Source organism: Lampetra planeri, chromosome 6, assembly GCF_965212315.1.
Source record: "Lampetra planeri chromosome 6, kcLamPlan1.2.h2, whole genome shotgun sequence".
Lineage (NCBI taxonomy): Eukaryota > Metazoa > Chordata > Hyperoartia > Petromyzontiformes > Petromyzontidae > Lampetra > Lampetra planeri.
This window is the reverse complement of record NC_136112.1, coordinates 13,971,289-13,984,606: the sequence shown is the minus strand read 5'-3', so window position 1 is coordinate 13,984,606 and position 13,318 is coordinate 13,971,289. Positions and strand designations below refer to the sequence as shown.

The 13,318-nt window shown below is 45.6% G+C and overlaps 1 protein-coding gene and 1 long non-coding RNA gene across 20 annotated transcripts in view; one reads left to right on the top strand and one right to left on the bottom strand.

Moving 5' to 3' along the window:
• Positions 1 to 2,454: 2,454 nt before the first annotated feature.
• On the top strand, positions 2,455 to 13,068 carry LOC144719575 (uncharacterized). The gene is made up of 2 exons (XR_013585614.1): positions 2,455 to 2,772; positions 6,068 to 13,068. It is a non-coding gene; the product is annotated as an uncharacterized LOC144719575 (long non-coding RNA).
• The window catches only part of LOC144719570 (far upstream element-binding protein 1-like), a 64,106-nt gene continuing 58,226 nt past the window's right edge, over positions 7,439 to 13,318 (bottom strand). For all 19 annotated transcript variants that reach the window (XM_078595637.1, XM_078595639.1, XM_078595641.1 and 16 more), the window contains one exon: positions 7,439 to 13,298. In XM_078595637.1, the coding sequence (XP_078451763.1) occupies positions 13,290 to 13,298 (9 nt within the window). In that variant the 3' untranslated portion in view covers positions 7,439 to 13,289. The remainder of the gene's footprint in view (positions 13,299 to 13,318) is intronic.

Sequence of the window (13,318 nt, the reverse complement as noted above, 5' to 3'; positions counted from 1 at the left end):
TTTGTGACGTCATATTTGAGGGGGGGGGGGGGGTTCAAAAATCGTCCAAAATCGCTTGACGTCCTTTATTGACGGCCCCCTACGACCTCCTGCACCGAAGCCGCGCCCTAATCGGGTACTAGAGAGAGAGGAGCACTCGAGACCCGACAACGATCCTGTGTTTCTCATGCCGGGGGCGGCTCGCTCGTCAACGCTATTTTTTTTGTCACTGCGAAGGCCACTTGCTGTGGCGTGAGCATTGTACGTAGGTGTGTTGAGCTTCTTTCGCACCGTACGTAGCCAACCGCGCTCGTCGGAGGTGATAATTATCGATTATAATCAGAGGCTCACCAAAGGGGTATTTTGAAATTCGGCCCTCCGTAAGGAAGAGAGACGTCCCGTACCAACTTACTCTAAATGCATGGACGAACAAACCCACAAATCACTGAACTACAGTCGCTGTCTTCGGAGGGAGGCTTACGAGGAGACTGTGCCTTGCCTGTAATCAGGAAATGTTTAACGTGAACTGAGGTCGCGTTCGTTTATGCAAACGTTTTAATTACATAGAAATCAATGCAGCGCCTGGCTACGTCATCCATTGTTATAACCATGCATTGTTCTAACCATGCATTGTTATAATCATGCATTGTTCTAACCATGCATTGTTATAATCATGCAGTGTTCTAACCATGCATTGTTATAACCATGCATTGTTATCACCTGGCATTGTTATCACCATGCATTGTTATAATCATGCAGTGTTCTAACCATGCATTGTTATAATCATACATTGTTATAACCATGCATTGTTATAACTATGCATTGTTATCACCAGACATTGTTATCACCATGCATTGTTATAATCATGCAGTGTTCTAACCATGCATTGTTATCATCATGCATTGTTCTAACCATGCATTGTTATCACCAGAAATTGTTATCACCATGCATTGTTATAACCATGCATTGTTATAACCATGCATTGTTATAATCATACATTGTTATAACCATGCATTGTTATCACCAGAAATTGTTATCACCATGCATTGGTATAACCATGCATTGTTATAACCATGCATTGTTATAATCATAAATTGTTATAACCATGCATTGTTATCACCAGACATTGTTATCACCAGGCATTGTTCTAACCATGCATTGTTCTAACCATGCATTGTTATCATCATGCATTGTTATAACCATGCATTGTTATCACCAGACATTGTTATCACCAGGCATTTTTCTAACCATGCATTGTTCTAACCATGCATTGTTATCATCATGCATTGTTCTAACCATGCATTGTTCTAACCATGCATTGTTATAACCATGCATTGTTATAACCATGCATTGTTATAATCATACATTGTTATAATCAAAAACAACGTTGTTCAAAGCCGAATTACAAGTCACCAGGCTTGGCCACCCCCTCCTCCTCATCCCCCCCTCCCGCCTTTCAATAACTAAGAGTTAATTTACTCGAGTTAAGAGAAAATCAACGATTGAAATGCAACGCGAGTGTGGGGATGCCGCAGTGGTTGAGAAAGAATAAACGGGTCGCACGGTGTGAACGATAAACTTATGAAGTCCAGAAATTACGACGCTGTTTTGTTACTCATTGATTATGCATCGATCGAGGAGGCTGTGTGAATATCGCTCACAGTGCCTAAGCGCACAGAGTAACTTTTCAAAAAGCGAGGTTATTTAAACTCCTGAAACTACTCTGGCCTAGCAGTTGAGCTACAAACGTTTGCACTCCTTTACAAAGTATTATTATTCAATTGCCATTTACGAGGGCGGACCATCATCAGCTCTTGCGATGTTCACGCGAATGTATTTTTCTACGACGTACAGTATTTGTGCTTGCGTGATTGAAATAAGTCGCGCGCGATTCTCGGTACAATTTCAGAATCAGAATATGTATTTATACTGGAGGAATCCGATGAGCTATAAAGCTTTTTTTTCACAGATGTCAAGGAGTTTCACAGATGTCGAGTCGCTACGCGCTATATTTAAAAAAAAGATTATTTTAATGAATGAATGTGTGCGAGCAATTGACGTACAAAGGTGATCCATACATCGACATCCGACTAACGTGACAATGTTGAGACATGAAAAGATGCCTATGGGGCCGTCCATAAATGACGTCACGCACCTGGGGGGGGGGGTCAGACATTTGTGACGATGTGTGACGAGGGGGAGGGAGGGTTTGAGAAATGTGACGTCACATCAAAATGCGCAACTTTAAATACATATAGACAACACGTTCTACTTAATTAAATAGACTTCTTAATACATGTTTTCTCCTACAACATCAGAGTGCAGCGCCACATTAAATACGCACTACAATGACAATAGTTTAAAGCTATTTGAAGCATGTTTCCTTTTTTTTAGGGGGGGGGGTAGAGCTTTGTGACGTCATATTTGAGGGGGGGGGTCTGACTTTTTGTGATGCCGTGTGACTTGGGGGGGGGGGGGGGGTCAAAAATCGTCAAAAATCGCGTGACGTTATTTATGGACGGCCCCTAAAAACATTTTACTGCACCTCATCCCCACCAATTGGAATACACCCTTTGTGACACACGCCACTCGCTCTCTCCTCCCGACGATACGGGAACCACCGCTTTCACAACGCAGCAATACCTCGGTTTAGGACGGGGATGCGTTCCTGATAGGTGCGACGGCGAATAACCAAAGACGCAAGGCTGAGAGGCGACGGATCACGAGAAACGACGGACGACGATGCGGTCAGCGACGTGCGTGTGGGTTGAGGCGAGGCGAACTAAGGCAGCGGTAATAATAAAGTCTTTATTCTTTCGTACGGCTGATGTGGGTGCAGAGCAACGAATACAATTTCACATTCAGGCGGTGAAGCCCAAGACAGTCACGTTCAGGAGCAGTGGAGTAGTGCATCGCTTGCGATGTTCACCTTCGTGTATGTGTCACGACATATTTGCGACGACGTAAATCGGGGGTGTTCCTGTATTCAACCAGCTGCTGAGAAGTGAACAAGATCGCACTGGACATCAATGGGACGGGGTATCTATAAATGGATCGCCCTGTCGTAGGCACAACGTTGAATTGTCCACTAATATTTTTCGATTTAAAGCTTTCGTAACTGCAGGGATTCATCTTCTTGGTTCTTTCGGTAAAGTCACGTAGAAGGGAAATAATAAAATAATAAAAATAAAACATAATAAAATTTTTCTCACGACGTTTTGGCCACAACGCAAGCAGCCGTCCTCAGGTGAAGAACAGGTCTGTCGGAAAGACAGCGTCTGAATGAAACACCACCAAGCTTGGCAGCGTATATTTAAGCTGGGTTGGAGGAGGAAGAGCGCCTTGACGAAAGAATTTGTCCACTAATGCTCACAGCGCTTGGGGTTGCGGGCACTGGCCAACAACGGCTGACGCTCGTTAAGGAGGCGGGGTGGGGGGGGTCGCTGGGTCTGTGTCGAACAGAAGCGCACGCGCACGTGTTCAATAACCTCGTCTTCATGGTATGGGTGGCCGAAGTCAGTGCCGGGTTAAGCTAGTGCGGGGCCTGTAGCATATGTTATAAAGGGGCCCTAAATAAAATAAAAACACGTAAAAATTAAAACACATACATTTTTTACTTGCATAGTAAATTAATTGTATTTTTTCATTTGCTATACTGCCAGATAATACGACAAATCTCTAACCTTAAACACCCAGCCGTTCATAAAAGTTAAAGGCGGTATAGTACTATAGTAAGAGAGCAAGTGCAGAATCACTGAACTGGAATTGATAGCTTGAACGCGTTTAAGCACGGGGCCCTTGAAAGTGCTTCGAGGATAATCCAGCACTGGCCGAAGCAGAAAATGTGCTGACCACAAGACTACAACAGCCGTGTGAGAGGAGATTGCTCAATCTACAATGTTTGTAAAATTGTATTCAGGCCCCTTTGTCGCTCCACTGCTAGATGAAGGCCTCCCCCATGCCATGCGAGACATGGGGGTTGTTGGATCATATTTTGGTCGGTGCGTAGCCAACCGTGCTAATCGGATGTGCGGGGAAGGACAACTAAACACAAAAAGCAGTTCTAAAGAAATTAGTTTTCAATCTAGATGATGGTTTAAACGTTCATAGCTCCAGTGGCTTCCGAATATCGGAAGGAAGAGCGTTCCAGACGGCCGCAGAAGCGCATCTGAAATCGCGCGATGCGGTGGCCGCCTTTGTTAGATTGCCAGCCAAAATCCGCTGCGAGGATGACCGGAGCTTGCATGACGGTTTATGCTCCTTGACGAGATCACCAAAGTATTGTGATTCATTTGTGGCAATCACTTTGTGTGTAATGAGTGCGACCCCATAAGGGACCTTGTCAGGTCGTACTCATTACAGACGGTGGGTAAGCCAATGACCATACTCTTTGGTTCTTTCGGTAAAGTCGCGTCGGTATAAAAAAAAATTAAATCACGACGCTTCGGAAGCAACACAAGCGTCCGTCATCAGGTGGGAAAGCCACAGCGAGAAACAAATTGCTGTAGTGGGCAAAAGAGCTGCTTGTGACAAGAGATTATATAAGGTAAGAGGAAGGGGGAGGAGCACGTACATCAAGGACCAGTTCAGATATCGTTCGCACTGGCCGTCAGCCGTGACCGGGGATTGAACGCAGGTTGCCGTGTTAAGAGGCGAGCGCCCAAACAGCTCCGTCACAGCCTCCACAACGCGTTTGTTTAATAGCCTTGGAACGCTGCGCTGGTGAGCGAATCATCATAAAATAGCACGGGGTGCTACCCACGCAGGCAAAGTGGAGGAGGAATTAATTGCAGGACCGACATGGGGTCTTCTCTTTCCAAAGCTGCCAGCAGTGTCATCCAGACAGTGAAGTAAAACAAACATGAGAATGAAAGTAAAATTGTGTTGACATGAGTGGCAAATGCCTTTGCCACAACCGTTATTCGACGAGTGCCAAACGAGTGTTGTTGTTGTTCCCACCTGATGATGGTCGCTTGTGTTGCGCCCGAAACGTCGTGATTTATGTTATTTTATACCTACGTGACTTTACCGAAAGAACCAAAGAGTAACTGTAATAATAGCAATTTAAACGCTCCCTATTAAACCATCGTTCTAATGGCGCTCCGCACGTGAACGGCGGAAATATTTTAACATCAACCGAGGATAGAAGTGAGGAAGGCGTTAAAAAAAACTAAAGAGAAATACATTTTAAACAAACGGATTTTAGTCGATATTTAATCTGTACGCGTCTCTGAAGCCCTGACCTCGAAGATGCAAGGAGTTCCAGAGTTTAGGTGCCGCAATTGCAAACGTACCGTCATCACCCCCCCCCCCCGAATTGTGTAACCTAGAGGCTGTGGGACAGTGACCAATGCACAATCTTACGACCTCCACCGCTCACAAAAGGGTATTGTGGGTAAGGTGGTGTGGGGGCTAATCGTGGTGGCAACCGCCTCAAAAACCTGCTGTGGAACACATTAGTGGCCCTGGGGTGGGGTGGTGGGACATGCCACGTGTAACGCATACAGAAGATTCCCGTAAACGCCGTCATTGACGTCGAAAAAAAAGACCAGTTGCCGAGCATGCAGGTTGCAGAGCTCAAGTTCGGACTGCACCGAAGTCAGTGAATGGACGGCACACTTTGTAGGGCAGTTCGCCTTGGGGGTCGTTTGCGATGGAAACACGTTCCTTCGGAGTGGGCAGGTAGGAACTTGGTTGGACAGCGCATTCGTGCGTCACGTGGTGCTGAGCCCGTCCGAAGCGCTTTACATGAAATACAAATCGAGGGCGTGGCTATGCACGACAGACAAGACAAATAATCCCTGGTGGGCAGTGTGGAACTGTTGTTCCTACCTGTATAAAGTGAGGGTGCCCCGTCCGCCTCTTCTAAGACGTCGGGACAGCGTGAACGAGGAGGCCAAACTACCACCCGGAGCAGTGGGTCTTAACTTTTACTGCAGCCTTGCACGCCTCTTTGGGTCTCAATCGTAAAAGTATGTTAATAAATACGTAGGCTTGATTAAACAAAGTTGTACTTTGGTGCCCGTGCTTAATTTGTTTCGATGATTTACCTTCTCAAGAAATATCTGGCCATGTCTCGCACCACCAGGTTAAGAACCATCGCTCGAGTGGGCTACTGAGAGCTCCCTCTAGCGGAGGTCTTTCCGGCAGCAGTGGGGAAGCAACTGCAGGGCTGCGCCTTTACCGCCACTTGACGTCGTTATGCAATACCGTAAGTGCAATTTATTTTTCTCTCGCAGCTTTGCTAAAAAGTCAAAGCGCTAGAGTTACACTGCAACCTGTGGAATCTGACTTGTGGCAAAGATGTGCTCGTGTCCATTACGAACAATGGGAGCCATTTACCCAGGCATCGATGCGCTTTGGGTATTTCACCGACGCGTCGGCTTGACCAGGTGTCTCCATGCACACGTGAGCAATGTGGTCACGGCTAATCCGCCACTGGCGCGCGCCTCTCAGCCAGAGGTGGGAATTCCACATATCCATGGCTTGCCAATCTATCGACAACCCACTTGCTGACTTCGTGCGGCTGTAAGCAAATTTTTCATGAGCAAAAACAAATATGCAAAATTATATTTGCAGTTGAGCGGTGTTTGGGAGAAATTTTTTTTTCATAATAAACGTACGCGTCAACGGAGTTAAATTAGCCATCAAAATTAACGCATATACACAATTGAGTTCAACTATTATCAACACGGATTCACAATTCCAACACACGGCCGTGTATTTTTTTTATGTACACTGCCTCTTAGGTTATCATCCTTTGGTAATGTTAATTTTACTTTAATGCCATATTAATTACCAGACAAACAATAAATGTTTCCACACTGTAATTTTCACCCACACTCGTGTTTCCTGACGATTAAATATTCTATTTACCCACAAAAGCCACACCCATGGGACCAAAAAAAACCCCACACATTTGGCAACAACGCAATTTCTGCCAATATTTTAAAGGATATACGAAGATTTAGAAAGGGCTTGCACTTAGATTTTTGTTCAAATTATTGTATGCAGTACTATAATAAAGACATGCAATCGATAAGCGAACTGGCACCGCACACTAATGCTGCAGATACGTTTCTGATATTCGGTGGCATTAACATAAAAACAAGGTTGCCTTTGTATTTATATAAAAATAACACCAGGGTGTGTTGTATTCTCAAGGGCCCACTGGCTAATGGCTAAATGCATTTTATTTGATTACTGTTGTTTTAGCACTTGATTCTAAGATTGTTCAAATATTGGTTGGTAGTCGATCCAGCCCATCGTGTCTTTAGGGGTTAATACAATGAATGACTTGTGGGAAATACAGTTGTCAATCTACGGAGGGAAATCCCCACCAAAGAAATGTGGAATTTCCACCAAAAGGGAAATGGAGAGCACATGCTCATTTGTATAAGGAATAACACTGAATTATAATATGGGGCATTTAATTGCCACAAAACCATGCGGAGCAGTGTTTTCAACATGTTTCCCAAATCAATTTATTAAGTATAAAACATGGGCACAGTAAAATGACACAGACAGCTTGTTTCTCATTCGGTACATGCTACAACGTTAGGACGCAGGGCAAGGGGGGGGGGGTGGGAATTCGGGAGAAGAGAGCAGGGGGGGGCGCTGAATGCTATAAACGGCACACGCACGAACAAAAAGAGAGAAAAACTAAACAATCCTGAACGAAGCTGTACAGTTCAGACCCCCATATCGCTTGTACAAAAACGACATCTACCGTTCGACTGAACTGTAGTGTAAAGTTAAAAAATGATTCACTTCACACGAGAGAGAAATAATAATATTAATAATAAACCAACGGTGTACGTGAAATTATTTATTCTCCTTGGAATTGGCTGGAAAAAAAACACAAAAACTTGCTTTTATATCATTTAACATTAATACCATCGTCATCAACGTATGAAAAAAAAGAAACCCACATTATATTAACGAACATCGGGCCCCCCCCCCCTCCGTTAACCATTCACCGCACAGGTCTGCAGCACAAAGCGCCTCGTCCTTCCCAAGCAAACTTGGGCGGGGGGGGGGGCAGCCGTGGGGCTGGGGGCGCGCTCTTAAAACCACCCAAATCCTTGACCATTCTCCAACATCCTGGGAGAGATGCACGCGCCAGCAAGTGTTGATGTGCAAAATAAATCCGAGGCGATGAAGGGAGGGGGAGGGAGGGGGCTCAAAATGTTTTCTCAAGAAATACATTGGATAAAAAAAAGATCTATTCTTTTTTTTTATTTTTCTAACAATCCGTAGAAACTTTGGAAGTAATGTTCGTTTGTTTTCAAATAATTCGCTCTAAAAATTACAATGTTTCGCATTACGTGTTTCATAATTGTGCCCATTATGAGCAACTTGAGATGTGGTTATATACTCGTGTAATCTTAGACATTACATAAATCAAATCCGCGACCACAATCAACGCGCCAAGATAACCATGAGACGATACTCGCTCTATCAGCACCGGGGGAACGATAAAAAAAATGACCCATGCAAACATCAAAGCTCATTCACCAGAGAAACAAAAATTAACCCTTCACCCCCCCCCCCCCACAATGAAGCTTACACCAGTTTGTATTCCATTTTTTGAAAAAAGAAAAACCAAAAAAATCCAACTACAAAACAACACACACACGTGCGCACTTGGTGGCAAGGTTAACAACATCCCCCCTCCTCACGCGGCACGCACAAACAATTCCAACACACGGCAGCAACTCCATGAGCGATAGAAACGGCGGCGCTTTCAATTAATTGTCTTCTATGCCAAACGCTTCTGTCAAGTTCACAACTCAGGGGCAGGGAGGGAAGGGGTAAAGGGACAGCGTTCAACAGCAAATATCGCGCTTGTATCCGCTAACGGTGGGGGGTTAGACGACAATTGTCCGCCGTTAATTTAAAATAATTAACGAGGCACAGATCTCTCGGCTTTAAAAAAAGAGGCCCTCCCACCCCATCCAACTTTTGGTGGTGCTAATAGCGAGTGGTGGGGGGGGGGGGGTCGCGCACCCGAGCCCGACAAACGCGGCAAGAAGTTCGCGACACCAATTTATTAAACGTGACAATGGAATTATTCCCCCACACCCGAGGAGGGGATCGCTTGGAAAACGGCACCGCGTGGCTTTAAATTGAGAAAGGGGTTTGCGGCGCTGGAGAGGAAGTGGGGAGGCAGGAGGAAATTAAGGGACTCTCCCATCAGTCACAACAACAAAACGTTGGCTTATTAAGAATTAATCAGGCGAGAGATACAATGTTATGTAGGGGGTCAGATTCCGCAGGTGTCTACGACTGGGCTCACCACCCACGCTACTCTTGATCTAAGCGCAAATGCACACTTCAGGGCTGAGCGATACAAAGAAATCCTCCGCGTACGGCAATCCCCATCATCTTACTGCCGGAGGCCATCATTCCCGGACGCCGCCGATATTACCACAGGGTGCCACAGCTCCCAAACTCTGCGCACTGCCAAAACCCGCGGCCGTGACGGCGGTGACGCGTCTGCCTTTCGACACCTCGTCTTCCCCAGTCAAGGGAATTTTTTTTCCCCAAATAGATGTGGAATCTCTGCCCAGGAATGAGGGTGTCGAGATGCTTTCTCAGAGGCCCTCTCTCCTGCCGAGTTGGTTGGATGCACCAGCATTATTTTTGCCTGCGACAGGATACCAGAGAATGCACGTGCAAATTTTGGGTTGATTTACGATTGCTTTTTAAAATCAGACCTACGAGGGGGGGGGGCTTGTTACGAAAAATAGTTAAACTTGTTTTATACAAATTATAGACGTTCCAATTGAGAAATGTGGCTTGTAAACGCAAGAATCAATAACCCGTTACTTTTAAATCAGGTTAAAATTGCCCACTGAAACGCAACTGGTGTGTACTTTTCAGTCTCTCAACGACAGGAATTATTTTTTTGGCTGCACCAGAAACTCCCCCTGCAACTGGCTCATCAGTGCAAAGGCTGACTAGCAGGTCACCAAACAACCATAGAAAACCCTACGCTAAACCGATGCGACAAACGCCAACACGGAAATTGCTCGGTGGAATGAAACGCAGCCGCCTCGGCCACATTCACCGTGCTGCTAATTGCACTTACTAAACAGGTGAAATGGGTTCAACCAGCAAGGAAGTGTCGCGTCGCCTGATGCCGTTTCAAATAATCCATCACAGACAACAAATCGCTCAGCCCTAAACAGCAACGTCGTTTCATTTGAAGTATTTGTTTTGCCCCAGCCTCAAAACTCGCAAACAGACCAAACGGAAACGAACCGAAAACAGCGACGGCATTTTTGGCATCAGGCGCACCGTACATTGTGACAAAACGGTCTCCCTCCAATATTCTACGACGATGTCAAGTCGGCAACAACCCCAGTGCTGCAAATAGACTTGCTAATTCACGTACGCTTTCGCACCGTCGATCAGTAGTAGAGCGAAACCTTTCGCGGGTGACTGGGGGGGGGGGTCATGCAACATTCAACAACGGGGTCCAGAGGGGGTCTCAAATTTTCGCCGTTGAGGCCGCGCTGCCACCAAGAGCACGTCGCCGATTGGTGGCAGTGCGACGCGGCCAGCGCGCAGCTCTGCTCAAAGTTGGGAAAGCAAACTCAAGTCGATAGCCAACACCGCCAAGTCTCCATTAGATTGAGAATGCTGCCAACGCAAGGCTGGTTGGGGGGAGGGGGGAACGCAACGTTTTCAAAAATACACTTAAATTGACGTTTCGAAATGCTCATTCGAAATGTACATTAATCAATAGCGTGGCCAACGGGCTGTTATCAGGACTGACAAGTGGGGGAAGGAGACTGGGAGAGAGGGAATGGGGAGGTTTTGTGGGCAGAGGCAGTTGTGTAAAGCGCATGTAGCTGTCGCATCACACATCCCTAGCTCTCGCCACAGCTTAGCTCTTACACAGCTGAGGCCGACGCGATGTGAACATAAAACATATATAGCATGTATACTGTATGAAAGCAAACAGCTGACGTTTTAAGATCCAAAGAAAATCGTTGAAAAAATCATGGGAGTTTTAACTTTGGTAGCGAGAGGAGGAAACGAAAGCACTTGCGCGATTTTGGTTCACAGACGGCGGGAGATTTCAAAAAAGGGGCCTCACCCCTGCTGGAACGAGCGTGGGCCGGCGCTCATCTTCAAACAGCCGCTCTGGGAATTGCGCCACCCTGCGGCCTTATCTACGGTACAAACACCATAATGTAACAAACCCTGAATATTTAATGGGGCACGAGTCAACCCAGCTACTGCGATTTAACATCCGAAAACCTCGTGGCTCCGAGTTAAATGCTCTAACCGCGGCAACCACCACATTGTGCATTTGCCTGCGACCTCCCCTCTCCCACAACGATCCACTTCCTTCTCCCATGTTTTTTTCAGAAACACAAATCTCGCAACACATTACGGACGACCTGCAGAGCATACACACACACACAAAACGTGTGCACATGCTACGTTTTAAAATAAAAACAGCAAAAATACCACATCACGCGTTTTACATAGTTCTGTTGAATCGTGGGGCCGACCAAATATTTCCGATACGACACTTAAACGACTTGTCCAATGTCCAAAGCTTTCAAGTGGAACACAAGCGAAAAAACACGATACTGGCAAAACGAGATAATTTTTTTGTCATATAAAGAGATGCGCCAAAAAGTCTTTGAGTCGCGTCTCGACTGCAGACGGACGCATCACATTTGTTTTACGCAATCATTGAAATACAGTGGTACACACTCATTTTTAATATGTTCTTGGAATTTACTCTCGCTCATTTAAAAACCGCCATCGCGGCACACAGCGTGACATTTTAAAAGAATCAAAAAATCCAAAAACAGTTGTAGGCGTCAATGTTCAGCAACAAGAGGAACTGAAGAGGGGGGGGGTCGGGGGGCGGCGGTCGATCGAACAAAATACGTAAAGCGTGTTCCCCTATATAAAAGGCCTGCAGAAAAATGAAACGGCACAGCACAAAGTTTTCCTCGTCACCAACTATATATATGTTTCTTTCGTGTCATTTTTAGCACAGCCCCTAATCCTGTGGGCGGTTAAGACCGACGCTGGACTTGGGGGGGGAGGGGGGAAATCGTTCATAGTAGAGAGGGGAGAGTAGCGGCACTACTCTGAAGTACAAAACGCTGGATATGTGTGAAAGTTACAACTCTCATCCCTGGGCTTCGCTGTCAAACCTTTGTCGAACGGAACACAACAACAAAATCTCCCTGCCACGTAAAAACGTCCACCCACGCCACTTAGACACACAGCGGTATCACCACCAAACACAGCGGTATCACCACCAAACACAGCGCGCTAACTCATTTCACCTACAATTAGGGCAACAACAATCAAAAGAAACATATGGCCAAAAACGCCAACTTTCTTTTAAGCATCGTTTTTTTTCAGGTTTATGTCGGAAACTATTAAAAATGTTTCAACCGAGTCGTATGTGTACACGTTTTCTGTTACTTCATTTCGGCAACTATCAAAGCAAACCCATTCCCCCCCCCCCCGCCCAACTGAAAATAAAACACGAGAAATAATTAACACATTACCACCACGTTGTTAAAAATAAGTTAGTCCTGCTGCGTATTTTTCATATGACCTGACGTGAAACTCGAAGTGTGGAACGCACACACGTATTGGCGCTCTCAAAAGCGGTCCCCCCGCCTCTCCCAAACCAAACCAAAACCCCCAAAAAGCCTTAAGTCGCCGTTACACAATTCTAACACATAGAAAATATATACTCGTTTTGTAGTCCAACAAAGGGGGGGAAGGGGGGTGCAGCAGGGTTAACAGGTGAATCACAAACCACCGCGCAGTGTCTGTGTGCGGGTGTGCGCGCGTGCGTTGCAAGGCCTGTGCCAGATTACGGATTAATTTACTGTCCCCATCGTCTACGGACTCTTGGTTCGTTTTTTTTCTTGAGGTTTTTTTTTCTTCCAAAAATACCAAAAAAAAACCCAACAAACACACAATGCGAAGAATAATACGCACGTGAGATAAAAACAAACGAAAGGAGAAAAAAAAATCATTAGTCAATCATTCTATAAATTGAACAAACAAAGAAATTACCATCACAATAAAATACCACTTGGTTTTATCATTACATTAGACACAAACAAAATAACCAATGCGTTTAACATTATTATCGTCATCATGAAAAATGAAACAAGAGATAGCAGAAAAAAATCGTATTATTATTTTTTAACAAGAGTTCAATACACACAATCGCGCTAAACGCTGAGGGGGGGGGGTGGTGGCTGGGTCAGCTGGCGGGATTGCGCAACAGCGGCTCACGACTCAGAGCTCCCTCAGTGGCCCTGTGGGGGTGGGATACAAC